Source organism: Melanaphis sacchari, unplaced genomic scaffold (genome assembly GCF_002803265.2).
Source record: "Melanaphis sacchari strain LSU unplaced genomic scaffold, SCAv2.0 Contig120_pilon_pilon, whole genome shotgun sequence".
NCBI lineage: Eukaryota > Metazoa > Arthropoda > Insecta > Hemiptera > Aphididae > Melanaphis > Melanaphis sacchari.
Genome location: NW_020270473.1, coordinates 677,065 through 693,745, shown reverse-complemented (window position 1 = coordinate 693,745; position 16,681 = coordinate 677,065). Strand labels below are relative to the sequence as shown.

General features: G+C 26.1%; 1 protein-coding gene across 1 annotated transcript; it reads left to right on the top strand.

Annotated features, from left to right (window-relative positions):
* The first annotated feature begins 955 nt into the window (after positions 1-955).
* Positions 956-16,681, top strand: LOC112590844 (zinc finger RNA-binding protein). The gene is made up of 19 exons (XM_025334419.1): positions 956-1,284; positions 2,142-2,278; positions 4,541-4,635; positions 6,042-6,189; positions 6,655-6,881; positions 6,977-7,165; positions 8,151-8,253; positions 8,365-8,535; positions 8,693-8,903; positions 9,332-9,521; positions 9,596-9,788; positions 9,846-9,966; positions 10,029-10,221; positions 10,294-10,447; positions 12,889-12,995; positions 13,966-14,061; positions 14,147-14,386; positions 16,230-16,365; positions 16,434-16,681. The coding sequence occupies exons 1-19, from the start codon at positions 1,235-1,237 to the stop codon at positions 16,574-16,576; spliced, it is 2,904 nt and encodes a 967-aa protein (XP_025190204.1). The 5' UTR covers positions 956-1,234; the 3' UTR covers positions 16,577-16,681.

Genomic DNA, 16,681 nt, shown 5'->3' with positions numbered 1-16,681 from the left:
TTTTTACAGAAAACTGAATTTAAATTGTATTTTAAAGAAGTCAAAATAAAAAATTGTTTGTAATTTTTTTATGATTGGGTAAAACAAACAAAATATTTATAAAAATAACATGATTTTAGGTATTTTATTTTTAATTAAAATTTTTTTTGGTAAGTATTAAACCTGTAATTAACATATACATTTGTATATTTGCATATCAAGTTTTGTAATTTGTACAATTATTATTTAAGCGTGGAATTAAAAATTGGATGTGATGGGAGATTGTAGAACATGTTTCTAACCCCTCAAATATAAAAAAAAAATATTGCAAATTTTTTTCCACCCAATGCTTAGCATTTAATTACTAATAACTAATAAGAATATATATTGTACGAGTGGTATTTAAATGGTAAAACTATCATAGTTGTTGGTTGACAAAATCCGTTATCTTATCCGTACGTGTCTTTGATTCCACAACGATACAAAATACTTGCCATTAGGTATTGTAAATTTATTCATTTATATTTTTTGTTGAAACTCACACGTCATTCACTTAATCACCTTTATTATAAATAGGTTTTTTGTTTTTGTGCGTGTCTCCACTACTCTCTAGCACCCCAAAAAGTGAAATAATGCGATTTTTAAACTTTTTCTATGGTCATGTTTAGCACGTAACTAGTATGAATCAGCACAAATTGTTAATTAAATTGGCATGAACATTTTTTAGGATTAATTTATTTTTTGTTGTATTACAGATGTGGTATCAACACTATCAACAATCAACAGCAATTGATTAAACCGGCGTTTCCGTACTATACCATAAATCGAATATTCCATAACCTTGTTCATAATCGTAGAATTATAGAATTTATGACCTTGATTTGCATGGAGGAAAAAATTATGTACGATTAGTAGTACCACAAACGGTGTTGGTAGCACTGATGTTCGGGCTACACAACGAGCGCAACTTTGGGCCGGTGGTGCCGGATGAATAGACGTGACGCCATTTTATGTCGGTTTCCGACGAATGATCCTTTCACTATATTTTGCCGACCCCGGTTCATAACAGTCGTTTGATTCATTATTCATTAGTCAACTATCCTCCATCGCCGTTCAAACAGCGTGTTAAGTACACAGACTTGGTCGCCGGTGATGCACTGCTCCTGCTGCTGCTGAACCGCTGCTAATTGTTGTCTACTGCCGCCGCCTGTTCAGGTTTTTGTCTGGCGGTTTAGCGTTAAATCGATTCACCCCAATGGCCGCCAACAATTATTTTGGGTTCACTCACGGCGGCACCCAATATGCGTAAGTTTCTATACAACAGTTTCGGCGGCCTTAGTAGTTCGCCATCTGCAACTTTTAAACTGCGGTTTTCGTAATTGACATTATGTAGTGCGCACTAGGTTATAATAATAATGACAAATATTGTTACCGCGCACGAGGTCGTGATGAAATTTTGATACTTTTGCTATGTTTCTGTAATAGATATTAGATACTATTTAATTCACGCTCGTGGGTGTGAAATTTATCTGATGTAGAGCTAATAATATTTTTAACCCCAATGATTTTGAGGGTTTAATTCATTTTACGTTGAGTTCAATAATAAATATTTGACTATATAGTACGATTTAATACTTGCGTCTTACACGTGTGCGATGATAATCTGTGTTCTCTTTCAAAACTCTTCCTTTTTTTTAATCTGGCGTTGCTTACTTTTCTTGTTTGTTATAATTGTATTAATTACTGTTCATCATCATAGCTGTTCCTATATATTCATTCCTGTATGTGTAATTGTTACTCATTTTTATTATAATCAAAATATTAATTTGTAAATTTTAGATTATTTTATGGTATTTTCATTGGTTGATATTCATTAGTGAATTCTTACAATTAAGGTCACTGCCATCATGTTTATACTTTCTATCGAGGATTTACAGAGATCTCTAACGTTTTCGACATATTGCTTTACTTTTTTAGTCTTAATAAGATTAAAAAGCCATTGGGTTTAATCAAACATTTTAAACTTTCTTAATTTTCGGAAAGTCTGGGATTAAATAATGGAGGATTAACTTTGGTTGACTATAGATTATATTGATTAGTACTTGTTTATTATTTTATATAAATATTTAATAATTTAACTAGCCTTATAAATAATGTTTCAGTACTGCAACTGGTTATCAGCCTCCACCACAAGCTGGATATGCTGTACCACCAGCTACTTATACAACTCCACGAGCTGCTGCAACTGCATATGATGTAGCATCCTATCAAACGGCTGCAGCGACACAATCTGCCTATGGTATTAACTTAAAGTATTAATTAAATTAAAAAGGGTTACATAAGTAATTATAAATTAGAGATGTGAAATTCTTGAATCAATTTAAATCGGAATAAAAAAAAAATCGATTCTCAAAATAAAGATTTTATTTTAATTGCTAGATAGTGCTTTTGACATGTTCTAGCTCTCTCTTTTTATACTATAGTTCATACTGATTAGTATTTAAAGGTTTTCCTTATTAATTAATGTAGTGCGAGTATTCCCTATCTAATCCCTCTTAATTTCCGATCGAGTATATGCTGGAAAGTGTTGCAGTCTTATCAGGGCTGCTGGACTGGGTCAAAAATTTCTACCAGTAAAATAATATAAAATAAATAGGCTTACTTTGAAAAACCTATAAAAACAATCTTTTAAAAAATTTAAATTTTCATATGAAATGATAGTACATTTTGAACACTTAAAATTATTTTTAAAATTAAATTAAAAATTGGTTAGTAAAAAAAAAATGTTATCATTTTTATTTAAAATACATTTGTTTAGACTCCAGAATACACATTAATACATTTTAAGCATTTTTTTTTTTAAGGTTTGAGTTCTTTTGTGTAATGTTGTCGATTATGATTTCATTTTCCAATGCTATCAAAATATCACACAGCTGACATAAGCATAAATGATTCTAATGATCTTGAATCAATGAATTTCCTATTTTATTGACAATATATTTCAATTTCAAAAACCTTTCACAAGCTACTTGTGTTGATGACAGTGATATAATGAATCTGTAGCAAAAAATAGTATTCTGACTTGTAAGCTTCACTGTACAGATTATATTTCAGTAATATAATTTCTGCACGCTTTAATTAATATTGTTGATTTTTTTTAAATTTCAAATTAAAATTTTTAGTGCTTTCTTTTAGTTATAACTGCTTTTTCCCGTCCATAAAATTATCAAATTCGTACCTCTTTGTCAAGTGTTCCCATTTAGAAGAAAAGTCTTGTAGTTTAAATATTAAATTAGTTCTTTTTATACTTTCATCATAATTTACTAAATGCTTAACTAATTTTGTAAATGCTTCTTCAGGATTTTTTCTATTGAATCTGCTAGGTTGTAAAAAAGCACAATTGGCTACTAAAATATTGTATTGAGCCTTTACCGACAAACCTTAAAAAAAAAAAAAAATCCCCTGCAAGTACAAATAGCTCAATTTAAACAAGCAGTCTACCGCAAAACTCCTGGTATCCCATCTGGCCCTGAGTCCTATAGACTGGCTACATCAATCAAATAGAACTCACTATTTCAATGAAAGGTGTACTTTGTCCACAGAGAGAGAGGTAGATACATCTTAATTTTTTATTTTTTTAAAATTGTATAAATTATCAAATTTAAAATGTTTTTACTTAACCATGGTTGGAACTAGGCAGTTGGTAGTAACCAGTAATGATATACAGAGAAAAAAAATAGCTGATTCTTATGTAATTAAGTCAACTCTTCCAAGAATTGGTTCTAAAAATTAATTTTTCAATTTCAAACATTGATTTTTTTATTACATCTCTTATAAATTGAGACATCAGATATTTATACCAATTAAAATTTAGTTCTTATTTATATTTTTTTCAAAAAATAATATTTAATTGATTGATATTGAATGTTTTAAATTATTAGGTTAAAGGTATTTAGGTTGTTAACTAATTTAGTGGTAATTTATAATGAAATGATATTTTATTTATTTTTGTTAGTTTTATTAGTTTTATTTATTGTATTTTTGTTAACCAATTTAATTTTTATGAATTAATCTGATAATTGACAAACTAGGAACATAAATATTTTATTTAGACTAGTTGTATAAATTTGTTTACATTTTGGGACTACATAATTTTCTTTGTTGTAGTATATTATTAATAACTCATCAGTTTTTCAATGTCAATAATCCTTCAATATAAAAATGTATGTTAAAGGGTCTCAAAAATATTAATGAAAAAAAAAGCTAAAATTTATTCTGAACTGAATATAAATTATGTTAAACAGGTATACCTATGATAACATAATAATTTAATGAGTTAATATTTATAAATGGCTTAAAACTTGATAATATTTAATAACTTCTAAACTAAAATATTTTATGTTGCAACGCTTGCCACATTCCATTTATCCATCCCACCAATTGATTATTATGCTCTCAAATATTACTGTATAATATTGTATTAATTTTAAAGTGAGCTATTTATTATATTATACTTAAAAATTTTAATGAAATAAATTAACCTATACATTTATATTTTTAGCAAAAGCAGCTTATAATAGTGCAGCATATGATACAAGACAAAATGCTTATGCACAACAAGCATATCCCACTCAGCCACAATATGCACCATACCAAGTAAGTGATAATAGTTTTAAATTATTTAGTTCGTGTAATTGTATTAATATTTGTTTTTTATTATTATCATAAAGTATATATAAGTCATATTAGTATGTTTTTAAAAATATCGTTAGTTGTATAATTTGTACAATATTGCTAAATTCTGCAAAAATATTGAACACTACTGTTTTTTTGTTTAATTAAATTATCTATGATCAATATTAACCTATAAAATATATATTTCTTGGTTACATGCTGTTTTAGCTTATTAGTAGTTTTTTAGCTACAAACTATATGGTCTTACAGTTGAATATGATATGTACAAGGTTGTATTAGCTTTACCAAATAGACCATTTTTACCCTAATAAACTTATTGGGTCAGGGATAGTTTTTATTATCGCTTATAGATGTTGATAATTTTTGAATTCTAAGTGTAAGTGTAAAGATTATAAAAAAAAAATTATTTTATGTGTGGCATTGTTAAGTGCTACAAACTAAGTGTTTGTTGCTTAGTTGTCTATTCAATGGTAACCATGGTTACAGACCACTTTTAATAATTACTGATTTATTGGATATTTTGTTTAAGATAATTTATAATGCTTATGTGCTGATGATTAATATTGAATGCAATAATTTATTGTTTTCCAATTTAGTAATAAAATATATTTTGAGACAATAATAAAATTATAAAATTAAATTTCATATTTTATTATACATTTTAGTACTACTTTCTTAAATTTTATACTAAATATATTTATTTATTTATGATGAAATACAAATATTTGAATATTATGATAAATAATATTGGCTTAATCTTTTCTGAATGAAAGAACTTCATTTGAGTTTAAATAATTCACTTGTTAAGAATGCAATTTTTTTAACTATTAATGTATGTTTAGATTTGTTAATATGGAATATTTTCTTAATTTATGGGACTAATTAAATATTAATGATGAAAAAAATGAAAGTATGATCATCAATGATTTATAAAATTGGCTTAATCTTTTCTGAAATGTTATTAGAAGTAACTCCAGTCTTCAAATATTTGTAAAACTGTTTCTAAAATGGCATGACTAATTATAGTTCAATTTATTATGTAACCAGTATTGTAAGTTTTGTTATTTTTATGATGAAAAAAAATAAATATGACTATTATGATTAATATAATGGCTTAATCTTTTCTGAAAAATATTTTTGATTTTAATGATCTTACAGTGCAACTGTTAGAACTAGAACTTTAATATGGTACTCATTAATACATTTTAGGGTTTTATGATGAAAAAATAGAGTATGAATATTCCTTTGATTTATAAAATGGTCTAATCTTATTAATTAAACTTCTTAGTTGGCTAATTAATGAATAAATGTTATTTCTTATTTTGTCTATAATTTTAAAGACTATTTTGTGTTTTTGTACATTTTAGGCAGTTACTACATATACAACAGGAGTTGTTCCAAAGAAACAATGTCAAGCTAATGCAGCTGCATATGCTACTAGCTCAGCCATGCAACAAAAAGTCACTTATCCAATTCAGTCTGCTGCAGTTACCCCTAACCAGACTACAAATAAAGGTTTGGTTTCAATATTTTGATATTTTCTATTATGTTAAATATGTTTATGTTTGACTAAAAAAATTATTTATTTAATTTCTGTCTGTAATCCTTACTAACTTATGTAATTAATTTCTTAATCCAGGGGAGGATTTTAAATTAAATTTAATAATATCGATGTTAATTAAAAAACTATGTGTTCAGTATTAAAGTTTATTCATTAAAAATCTAAGAATTAGGCTATTTAAAAGTATATTTATATATTTCTGTTGATTATTTTACATATTTTGTTGATTTGGTGTCTTATACCATAATTTCAATAAATTCAAAATTCTTAAGTATTCAATTATGTAAAAAAAAAAATGTCTCAATACAACTTTATATTATTATCCCCATGCTCCACTTTAGTTAAAATAAAATAACTATCAATCCTGTATCTAATTGTAAACTAGTGAACTTCATTTAATTATTTTTGTATTTTTACAGCATCAACTGTACCAGGATATGAAGCTGTCTACTCTAATACAAATTTTCCTACTCAAAATCAAAATCAAATACGACCTAATAATGCACAAAAAAGACAGAATTGGTTTAAAAAAAGTACAACTGGTTTTGCTGGAGGTGCTAAAGGTAATAATAGGATAGGTTTTGCAAGTCGATCTCAGGAAATTCACTATTGCGAAGTTTGTCGTATTAGCTGTGCTGGAACTCAAGTAATTAATAACTTAAATTTATTATAAAATACTAATAATTTATTTAATTATTTAATGATTTAATTTATGTAATTTATGTAATTTATTGTCTTCAGACATATAAAGAACATCTTGATGGTCAAAAACATAAAAAACGTGAAGCAAATTCAAAGTTATCTACTATAAATGTCAACAAGCCTTCAAATAATCCGGCCACAAAAGTTTTCCATTGTGATCTTTGCGATATTTCTTGTACAGGTGCTGATTCATATGCAGCGCATTTAAGGGGTTCTAAACACCAGAAGGTAAGTTTCTACATGAAATTAAATTCATTTCAGAGTCTACTATGTTGATTTAATACTGACTAAGCTCTCCGAGTTTTAATGTTGTTTAAATGTATCTAAGTTTATTTAATATTAACAATATTTTATTCATTTATAAATAGTAAATAATTAAGTTGATCCATAGAATGATGAAAAAAATACTATACCCAGCTCTCTGAAGTTACTTATGTGTTGAGTTTAATTTCTGATTTTGTTAGACACTTGATATTTAATTTAGATTATTATTTATTTATATTTCCAGAGAATTAAAACAAATATTATTTCTGGTATAAGATTAAGGATAAAAATTAATTTAGTTAATTAAATTATAATCTTAATGATGATATCATTTTTCTATACCCAGCTCTCTGAAAAAAAAAATGTAGAGAGATTAATCTGAAGGTTATATTAAGTTTTAATAGTATTGTATTTAATTTTTATTCTATATTTTTCTAATATAAGAAAATTTAATAAAATTGTATGATGATAATATTTATTCTATACCCAGCTCTCTGAAAAGATTTAAGTGTTGAGTTTTATTTCTGATAGTTATTTTATAATATATTTATTGATACGATGATCAATATTTTTTGATATTTTTTTAAAAATTTGTTGGGAGTGTTAATTAGATGAAATATTTACTTATATATAATTATATTATTTATTTCAATGATATGAAAAATTAATTTATACATTTTTTGTATTTTTATAATATCTTTATGATGACATTATTTGCTATACCCAGCTCTCTGAAATTAACTTGTTGAGATAATGGTCTGAAAGTTGAAAATTATTTTTATGATCTATAGTATTATATTTTATGATGATACAATTATTCTATACCCAGCTCTCTGAAGAGAACCGTGTTGATAATATTATCTGATAGAAATATTTGTTCACTATGTTTAATTTTAAAATGTATAAATAAATGTTTTAAGATGTGTTTTTAATCTATAATTTATTCCAGGTTTATAACTTGCACACAAAGCTTGGTAAACCAATCCCACCACCTAATACTGAAACTGTAGCTGTTTCAAAAACTGCCACTCCCAAAGTGAATTTTATTGCGGGTACATACATTTGTTGTTTCTATTAGTTTAACATAATTATAATAGTAACTATCTACAAATACATATATATTTTTTAAATATTTTATAAAATTAAATAAAAATAATTTTTAGCTGGAAAATTGGGAACAGTTGTTCCTAAAATAGACACTAATGTTTCTCCCGTTGTTACTGTTAGAACTGAAACTAAAAGTCTACCTCCTGTAGTAACTCCTATCATAACTGGAGAAACTGATGTTTTACTAGTTGGAATGGAATATATTGAAGAAATAAAAGATGAAACAGGTATGTTTTAACTGTTTATTAAATATATTGAACTTAGTACTTTTAAACTGTGTTGATCATAATTAAATACAGATAATTTATTGATATTATTAATTAGAATAATAGTTGGTTTGTAGATTATATTTATTATGTGCTAAGCCTTAATAATATTGTTTAGGTAAAATGGTGAGTTTCAATTGTAAATTATGTGAATGCAAGTTTAATGATCCCAATGCTAAAGAAATGCATATGAAAGGTCGAAGACATAGACTTTCTTACAAGAAAAAAGTGGATCCTAGTTTAATAGTTGAATTAAAACCAAGTTGGTTTGAAGCTCGTAGAATGCAAAAAGACAAACAACATGATGGTCCTAGAGTAAGAGAAGACAGGTATTGTAGACTTCTATGAATTATTTAAAAAAAGCAATGTATATGATGATATAATTAGATGACGAGTCTGAATTTAAGTTTTATACTGTAAGAAGCATGTTTTTTGTTTCTTATGGATAAAATTTAATTTAATTGAAGTCATTAATGATGCTGATGAGTTGAAAATACATGGAATTATATTCTCATGTTATAATAGTTGAATGTAAATTTTGTATAAATAGTATGTGTATTCTATGTTATGTATGATGATTATTTAGATGACGAGTCTGAATTGAAATTTCAGATCCAAAGAGAACATGTTTTTTGTTCTCTTAGGACACGATTTTTTTTATTTGAAGTCATTATTTTACTGATATTAAAATATTTTGTTAAAATTTTAGTATATCTATGTCTTTAAAAATAAATATTTGAATTCAATGAACTTCTAGATCTAACTTTTGGGCTGATCGTTTTATGGATATGGAAGATAGATTTTCATGGGAAGATCGAAGACGCTATCAAGAAGAAGTTGATTACTATGATTGGTATAGGTCTGTAGGACCAAGAAATATGAGTATGGGACCACCACCACTATTTGGTCCTCCAGCCATGATTGGTGCTCGACCACCTCCTCATATGGTGTGTAACTAGTATTAACTAATAAAAAGTATATAATTGTAAAATAAAGGTTTTATTAAATAAAATGTTAATAGATGAAATTTGGTATTGGAATGAGACCTCAAATACATAATTCAATGCGTCGTTATGATACTGTTGATGATAAGCATATTATGGCTAAGCACTCAAGTCTATTTCCCAAACAAAATTCTTTAAAAACTTTACAAAAAGCTATTTCAGACACAGAAAAAGCACTGAAACTTGCTGCTGAAGATTTAGTGAAAACTGGTTAGTACTTAAGATTTTTATATTGTTGATTTATTAATATTTTTATTGGTTAAATAGTTCCAGAAGTAGTTGTCTCAGTTCCAGAACCAGAACCAGAAGCTGCAGAAAGTACTGAAGTAAAAAAAGAACAAACAAAAAAGTCAACAACCGCTAAAGAAGATGGCCGTGATGGCTCAATGTGAGTTATTGAATCATATAAATTAGTATCTTAAATATATTAAATGACAATTCAATGAATAGGTTTACTTTTACTTCTGAAAAAGATGACACTAAAGTAACAAAGAAGATGACTGGTTCTATGCGCGTTGGAGCACTGTCTAAAGGATTGTTATTAGTTAATGAAAATGATGTAGACTTGGTAATCATATGTTCAGTACCGCCAACTGTAGCATTGTTAAACTCTGTTGTTGCTATTTTACCAGAAAAGTTGAAGGTATTTGAATTTTAAATAATTGGTTAGCTGTATTAAAACATTTGTATGTATTAATTTGTTTTCTATTTTCAGATAGTTGCTAAAGATGATACATATATTGTGAATAAAAATGAAGCAGCTGCAAAATTAACAGTTGAAACCATTTCAGATGAAGAAAAATATGTTGTAAATGTCACCCTAACATCACCTTCTATAAGAGAGGCTATTTTGAGTGCAGCTGAAGGAGGTAAGTGAATTATACTCATTTATTTATAGGACTTAATATCCTCATAAATTTAATAGCTTAAAGTATAATAGGGTATCAGGTCCAGGTATATAGGGACATTTAAATTAGTAAACCGTAATTACATTGGCATCTGATGTAATGTTAATGGTAAATTTATCATGAGTATGTACTATTATTTTTTTGAAAAGGGTTTTTGACCATGTGGTTATGATAATTATTGTGTTATTATTATTATCGGTTAAATTTAAAGAGCTCAATATACTATAACCAAGTTAGATTATGATAAGTTATATCTTAAGAATTAATATGGTGTGGGTCTCGTAGTCTTGATTTTTTTTTCAATGAGAATTAGGTGCTTAATAATATCTTTGTAACTTAATGTTTTATGTGTAAAAGTTGATAGTTAAATGATTTCAATTGCTACTTCAGTTAATATTTGCTTTTTTTTTTTTTTTTGAAGAAATGTATATTTTTGATATTTAAGCTTGGTGTAATTCAATTTATAATCGTATTTATAATTATAATAATGAATTTTATTAAAGTTAGTTCTTTTATTTTGCCAAGATCTCAATTTCATGTAATTTTCACTAATTATGCATTAACAAGTGTAACTATCTTTTAAATTTCAAATTATATCATTGTCTTAAGTATACAAATTTACAAGAAAATAAAAGCATATAATTCTAAAGTATAATTATAATAATTACGAGTTATCATTGTGCCAATTCAGCAATTTTTAAATGTAAAACAAAAGGCGACTGTTTTGAAAGATTTGTTCAAAACATTTTATTGTTATGACATTTAAAATATTAAATTTTTTCCTCGGAACTAATAAGAATGTACTCTTAATATTGTGATATTTTTTGGTCGAATTGTAGTACTGGTTGAATTTATTATTAAAGGTATAATTGTTTATCTTATTTTATATACATTTGTCTTTTGTTGTCTCTGTGTATGTGATGTGTTTTAATCATTATTTTTAAGGTAAACAATCAAGTTTTATTATGCTACAAGTATTAGTATTACCATTATCTATGTTATGTATCTGTGAGTAGATGGACGGGTGTAAAATATACTTTAGTAATTAACATGGGTTATTACAAATTCACTTATAAACAATGTTAAAATAAGTCATTCAAATTATCTAATATTCTCAAAAACAACCAACTTGTTGTGAACTGCTATGGATCACTTATGCCTCTTGTCTTTAATTATATTAACTTGATCCGTGTTGAATCAATTCGTTTTAGGATATAAGTATGAATACATGTTTTCAATTGTATTAGTATGATACATTTCCACCAAACTAGTTAACATTGCAGCGTTTATATGCACAGTTTAAACCTATTTACCTTAAATTGAATTAATAATCTATTTTTTTCACCATGAAAATATTAATTATTCCGTTGACGGCATGGCAGACAATTATAATTTATGTAAATAAAATGTGATTATACAATGTTATGTGTAATCACATAAAATTATTTATTTTAATAAAATAATGAATGTTATTACAACTGTAAAAACTGATGACATCTAATATTATACTTTTTTATCTTGTTGTAATTACTTACTGCAATCCATAAACAGATTTTTATAATTAATTATTATCTGTATGGCATATGCTGCAATTCTGATTTGGTTGTTGTAATGTACTATTGTGATCCGTTTACATACATTTTCTATACTCGTAGTTATTTCTAATGTGCATTTCAAATATGAATTAACTACACCGTTTTAGGTAAACCGAATTAATAGCCGTTTAGATGCATTTAACTCTGGGAGTTAACTAATTTGAATTGGGTTAAATCTTAGCTGTGCATGTAAACATAGTAATAGAGTTTAATTGAAATTAGCTTTTTCCCATCTAAGTGTGACATGGTTATATCAGTCAACTTTTTGAAGTTAGGCATTATTTGTACTCCATTGTCAGGCAGCTACTATATATTTCCTATAGCATGATTTATCGATAAAAAACTAATTGTTATTATACTTTTAATTCGAAAAATGTTTAATGCTGCGTTAATGCATTAATTTTTAATTATTATGAATTTAATCAAGGTAAATCATAATTTAACAATTTGTAACAATCTACTCAAATCATTTATATGATTTAAATTTTAAATTAATTGAACCATCTAATCTTACTTATTGATTTAATTTGTATTATCTATTTGATGTGACTTCTTTGTAAATGGTTGTTTTAAAATACAAAATTGTGAATTTACAATGTGTAAATTAATAATTGTTAAAAATAGGTATACTTAGTATAGTTATGTTATGAATTAGTCAAATAAATTGAATTTTGAAATAATTCAATAAGAAAAAAAGTAAAAACTTATTAAAATTTTAAATTATTTAATATATATATGTAATGGTCAAACACTCTTTGGGAAATATCATACTGAGCACATTTTTTTTTTTTGGGGTTTTTATTGTAGAAAGCCAACAGACGGAACCAGTGGCCATTGTGCCTGGCGAACACGTTTTGGACAAGACAAAATGTTTGGAAGCATTGGCTGCCATCAGGCATGCCAAATGGTTTCAGGTTTGCCTATTTATTTATTACTTTCCAGCTTAGCGAAATTTGTCATATTTGCCATAAGCAAATATGATTTTTTTTTTTTTTTTTTTAAAAAATTATAAATTAAATTAAATTAAAGTTTTTTTTTTTATTGTAGATCATAGTATTTATGTTGTATGTATTTATATACATATACTTATTGATTGTTTATACTTGAAAAGTACAAATGTATAATCGTGTGCTTTGCGGGGCACCCAATTTATAACTGATGGTCAGCAGGGTGGTGTCCCTACAATACACGAATGTACAAATGAGATGGATGTGTGCGTATGTATGTATGTGTATGTGTGAATATGTAAGAAACATGATATAAAATCAAAAGGGGATTAAATATATCTATTTTGTGAGAAGTTAGAAGAACATATTGCTTAATTTAATTCCTTAACAATCCTTCTTTTATTGCACATATTCTTAAACGTTAAGTATAACTGATTATTCTTTAAATTAATCCAAAGCTTTATGCTCTAAAAGTGTATTTTATGTAGATAGTGTCGAGGTTATAAGTTAAGCACACATCCTAGGTAATTCGGTATAAACTGTTATTTTTTGAATTTAGAATAATATTATTAATAACCGAATGTGTAAGGCTGGAAAGTACAAAAAATATGCATTTGCTGCTGATAATATTGCGTGTTAGAAAGTCCCATTTCGATTATTTTACATATTGAGAAAAATTTACTTGATAGTAATACACTTCTAAACTAATTTTCTGGGATGAGCCAATATACAATCAATTAAGTAAAACTGTATATTAAAATTAATAAAACTATTATAATATAGTTTATTCAATAAGTTTTAATAAAGATGTTTCCGTTATTTAAATTAATATAGTATGTTTTGTATGTGTTATCAATTGATTTGTTAAAAATGGCTCATTTCAAATTAGATTTATTTAAGTTTAATATTAATAAGATGATATATTACAATATTTTAGGCTAGATTGGCTGTAATTGCTAATGGACCTTTGATCATTCGTATTTTAAAAGACTTCATTAAACGAGAACCTAAATGGCATCCTTTTACTTCATGGGTAATAGAAATTTATAATTTTCTTGACATTTATTATTTGATATTTCATAACAATTAAAATAATAATAATAAAAAAATGTTTTTAGATGTTGGAACTGTTTGTTGAACGTGTTTTAACTAGTGCCTTTCCTCCCAATTCACTCAATGCTGCTGCTGGTTTAAGTCCTGCTGAATCGTTGAGACGTTTCTTAGAAGCAATTGCAAGTGGTGCCTTATTGCCAGGGGCTACTGGTATTCATTTAGTTGACCCATGTGAAAAAGATCCTGTTGATGCTTTGGCACCACTTACTGTACAACAACGAGAGGACATAACTCTGTCTGCTCAGGTAATTTAATGTTTTATGACTGTATAAGAAAGGTGGTGGGGATTGGCAACCAATCTGGGAATAATTTTGTATGCTCTTTGTATACCTTATTTAAATTTAAAAACAAATTATAAAGAGTTTAACTATATTCATTGTTTTAACTGTTGTTAAACGATTCAACCATGTGTTATATTTTGCATTATACATAAATTCTTTAGTGTGTAGTGATAACTGTAAACTGCAAATTGTTGAACATGGTTATCATACAACAAATTAAAGTATCAATGATTTCTGATTTTAGTAAAAAGAAAATGTTTTAAAGTTCCTTATTACATTTTTTTAAATTTTTTTTTGGATTTTGTTTAAGGAGATTACTGACCCTTCTTATAATGTGATTATTATGTAATAAATTATTATGATTTTATAAGGTAACTGTTTGACTTGAAATCAACATTTAAAATTAAATTTGTTGGTATAATTTTAAAGCATGAGAAATTATTAATTTCATGAAAATGATGATTTATTTAACCTAGCTCACTCTGATTGACACTGTCATCCTGATGCTAAATTATATTTATCTGATAAAATAATCATACAACAATAATTGTAAAATGATCTATCTAATATTTATGTTTATTTTAAAACTAAACCATATTTTATCTGATTTGATAGTTTTAAAATGTAAACAATGATTTTTAAAATATTTTCATCTGATGATTTATGTTTAACCTAGCTCACACTGATTGACATTTAGTCGTGCTGATGCTAAACCATATTTATCTGAATTAATATTTGTAAAATATTTATATTAATGATTATTGGACTATTTTATCTGATGATTTATATTTAACCTAGCTCACACTGATTGACATTTAGTCATGTTGATGCTAAATCATATTTTTCTGACTAAATAGTTTTAAAATATAAATAAATATGATAAACCTTAGATATTTTATATATAATAATTATTGTTTAACTTAGCTCACTGTTTTTATCTTATTGACCTAAACTATAAGTAATATTTAATCAATTAATTTTTTTGTTAAATTTATTTATGGTGTTAACTTTTTTCTTTTATGTGGCCATGATGAATGTCTCATTAAACCTAGCTCACTCTGATAATTTTGGTTTGATGTAACATGACAGCTCTGAGCTCAAGAAGGTGATATAGTAAACAAGTTGTTCAGCTCACATGTGTATAGTAAAGTGTTTCCTTAAATAATAATTAGTTTTCACCATAATAGTTTAAAGTATGTTTTTCTACTTTTACTTATTCTCTTAAAGTACAGAGAATTGTTAACACACAATTAGTTTTCTCTTTGATTCCATGATGATTTAAGTAAAATTAAAAAATGTGTGTTCAGTAGATCCAATCTTGGGTTGTTAGTTTTAATATAAAAGTGAATTGACATATAAAATTTAGGATTTTTAAATCTTTTTATATTTATCTTTCTATTCTTAAATTTAAATTTGAACTATTTATTTTTGATATTACTTTTAAACAATTGAAAATAAAAAATAAGACATCCCATCAAACTTAAAGTGAGAGTGAAATGATTTAAAATTTAAACTATTTTCAATTATTTATAATTGATTAATAGTTGTCAGCAGAACTTGGTCATTTTACTTCTGAAGCCCTAAGCACAATTTGAGATTTAAAAGTTACATAAACATACATAATTGGACACAAATCAGATAGAACTATAAAGTATTGAATACATCTTCCTGTATTTTTAAGATCTTTTTAGTTAAATTTTTTATTATAACTAACTAATACTTTTTTTTAATTTGATAACACCAATAGTACTTATAATACATAATAAATATATAAAAGTCAATTTTATTTTAAATATTAAATTTTTAGAATGCATTGCGATTGTTAACCTTCAGACAAGTGAATAAAGTACTTGGAATGGAAATGCTTCCTGTAAAACAACAACGTTTTACTCGCAAGCGACGTCGTGAAGGTTCAACTGGTGAAGGGAATGAAACAGAAGATGGTATTATTTCTTTATAATAAATTATTTAAATATAATATGTATTAATGACCAATTTTTACATTTTAAAGTTGGTGAAAATAAGAAGAAAGACAAAAAAGAAGATGACAGTAATATAATTCAAAGTGAGACAAGTGATCCTATTGATACTGCTGATGAAATTTCAAATGGTATAGTAGCTAATATGGAAACTGAGAAGATTGATACTAAATAGTATGTAAAAGTGAACTAGTCTTGTACATTAACTATTCTTTTTTTTTTATGTTTAAGGAATTAAATTTTACATTATAATCCAAATCATTTTGGAATTTTACCTTTA

Bases quoted from the DNA above. Each gene is read 5' to 3' on its own strand.
- LOC112590844 (XM_025334419.1), top strand. From the start codon at position 1,235: ATGGCCGCCAACAATTATTTTGGGTTCACTCACGGCGGCACCCAATAT. The intron at 4,636-6,041 runs GTAAGTGATAAT...TGTACATTTTAG, and splicing joins CACAATATGCACCATACCAA to GCAGTTACTACATATACAAC. The intron at 8,254-8,364 runs GTACATACATTT...AATAATTTTTAG, and splicing joins CAAAGTGAATTTTATTGCGG to CTGGAAAATTGGGAACAGTT.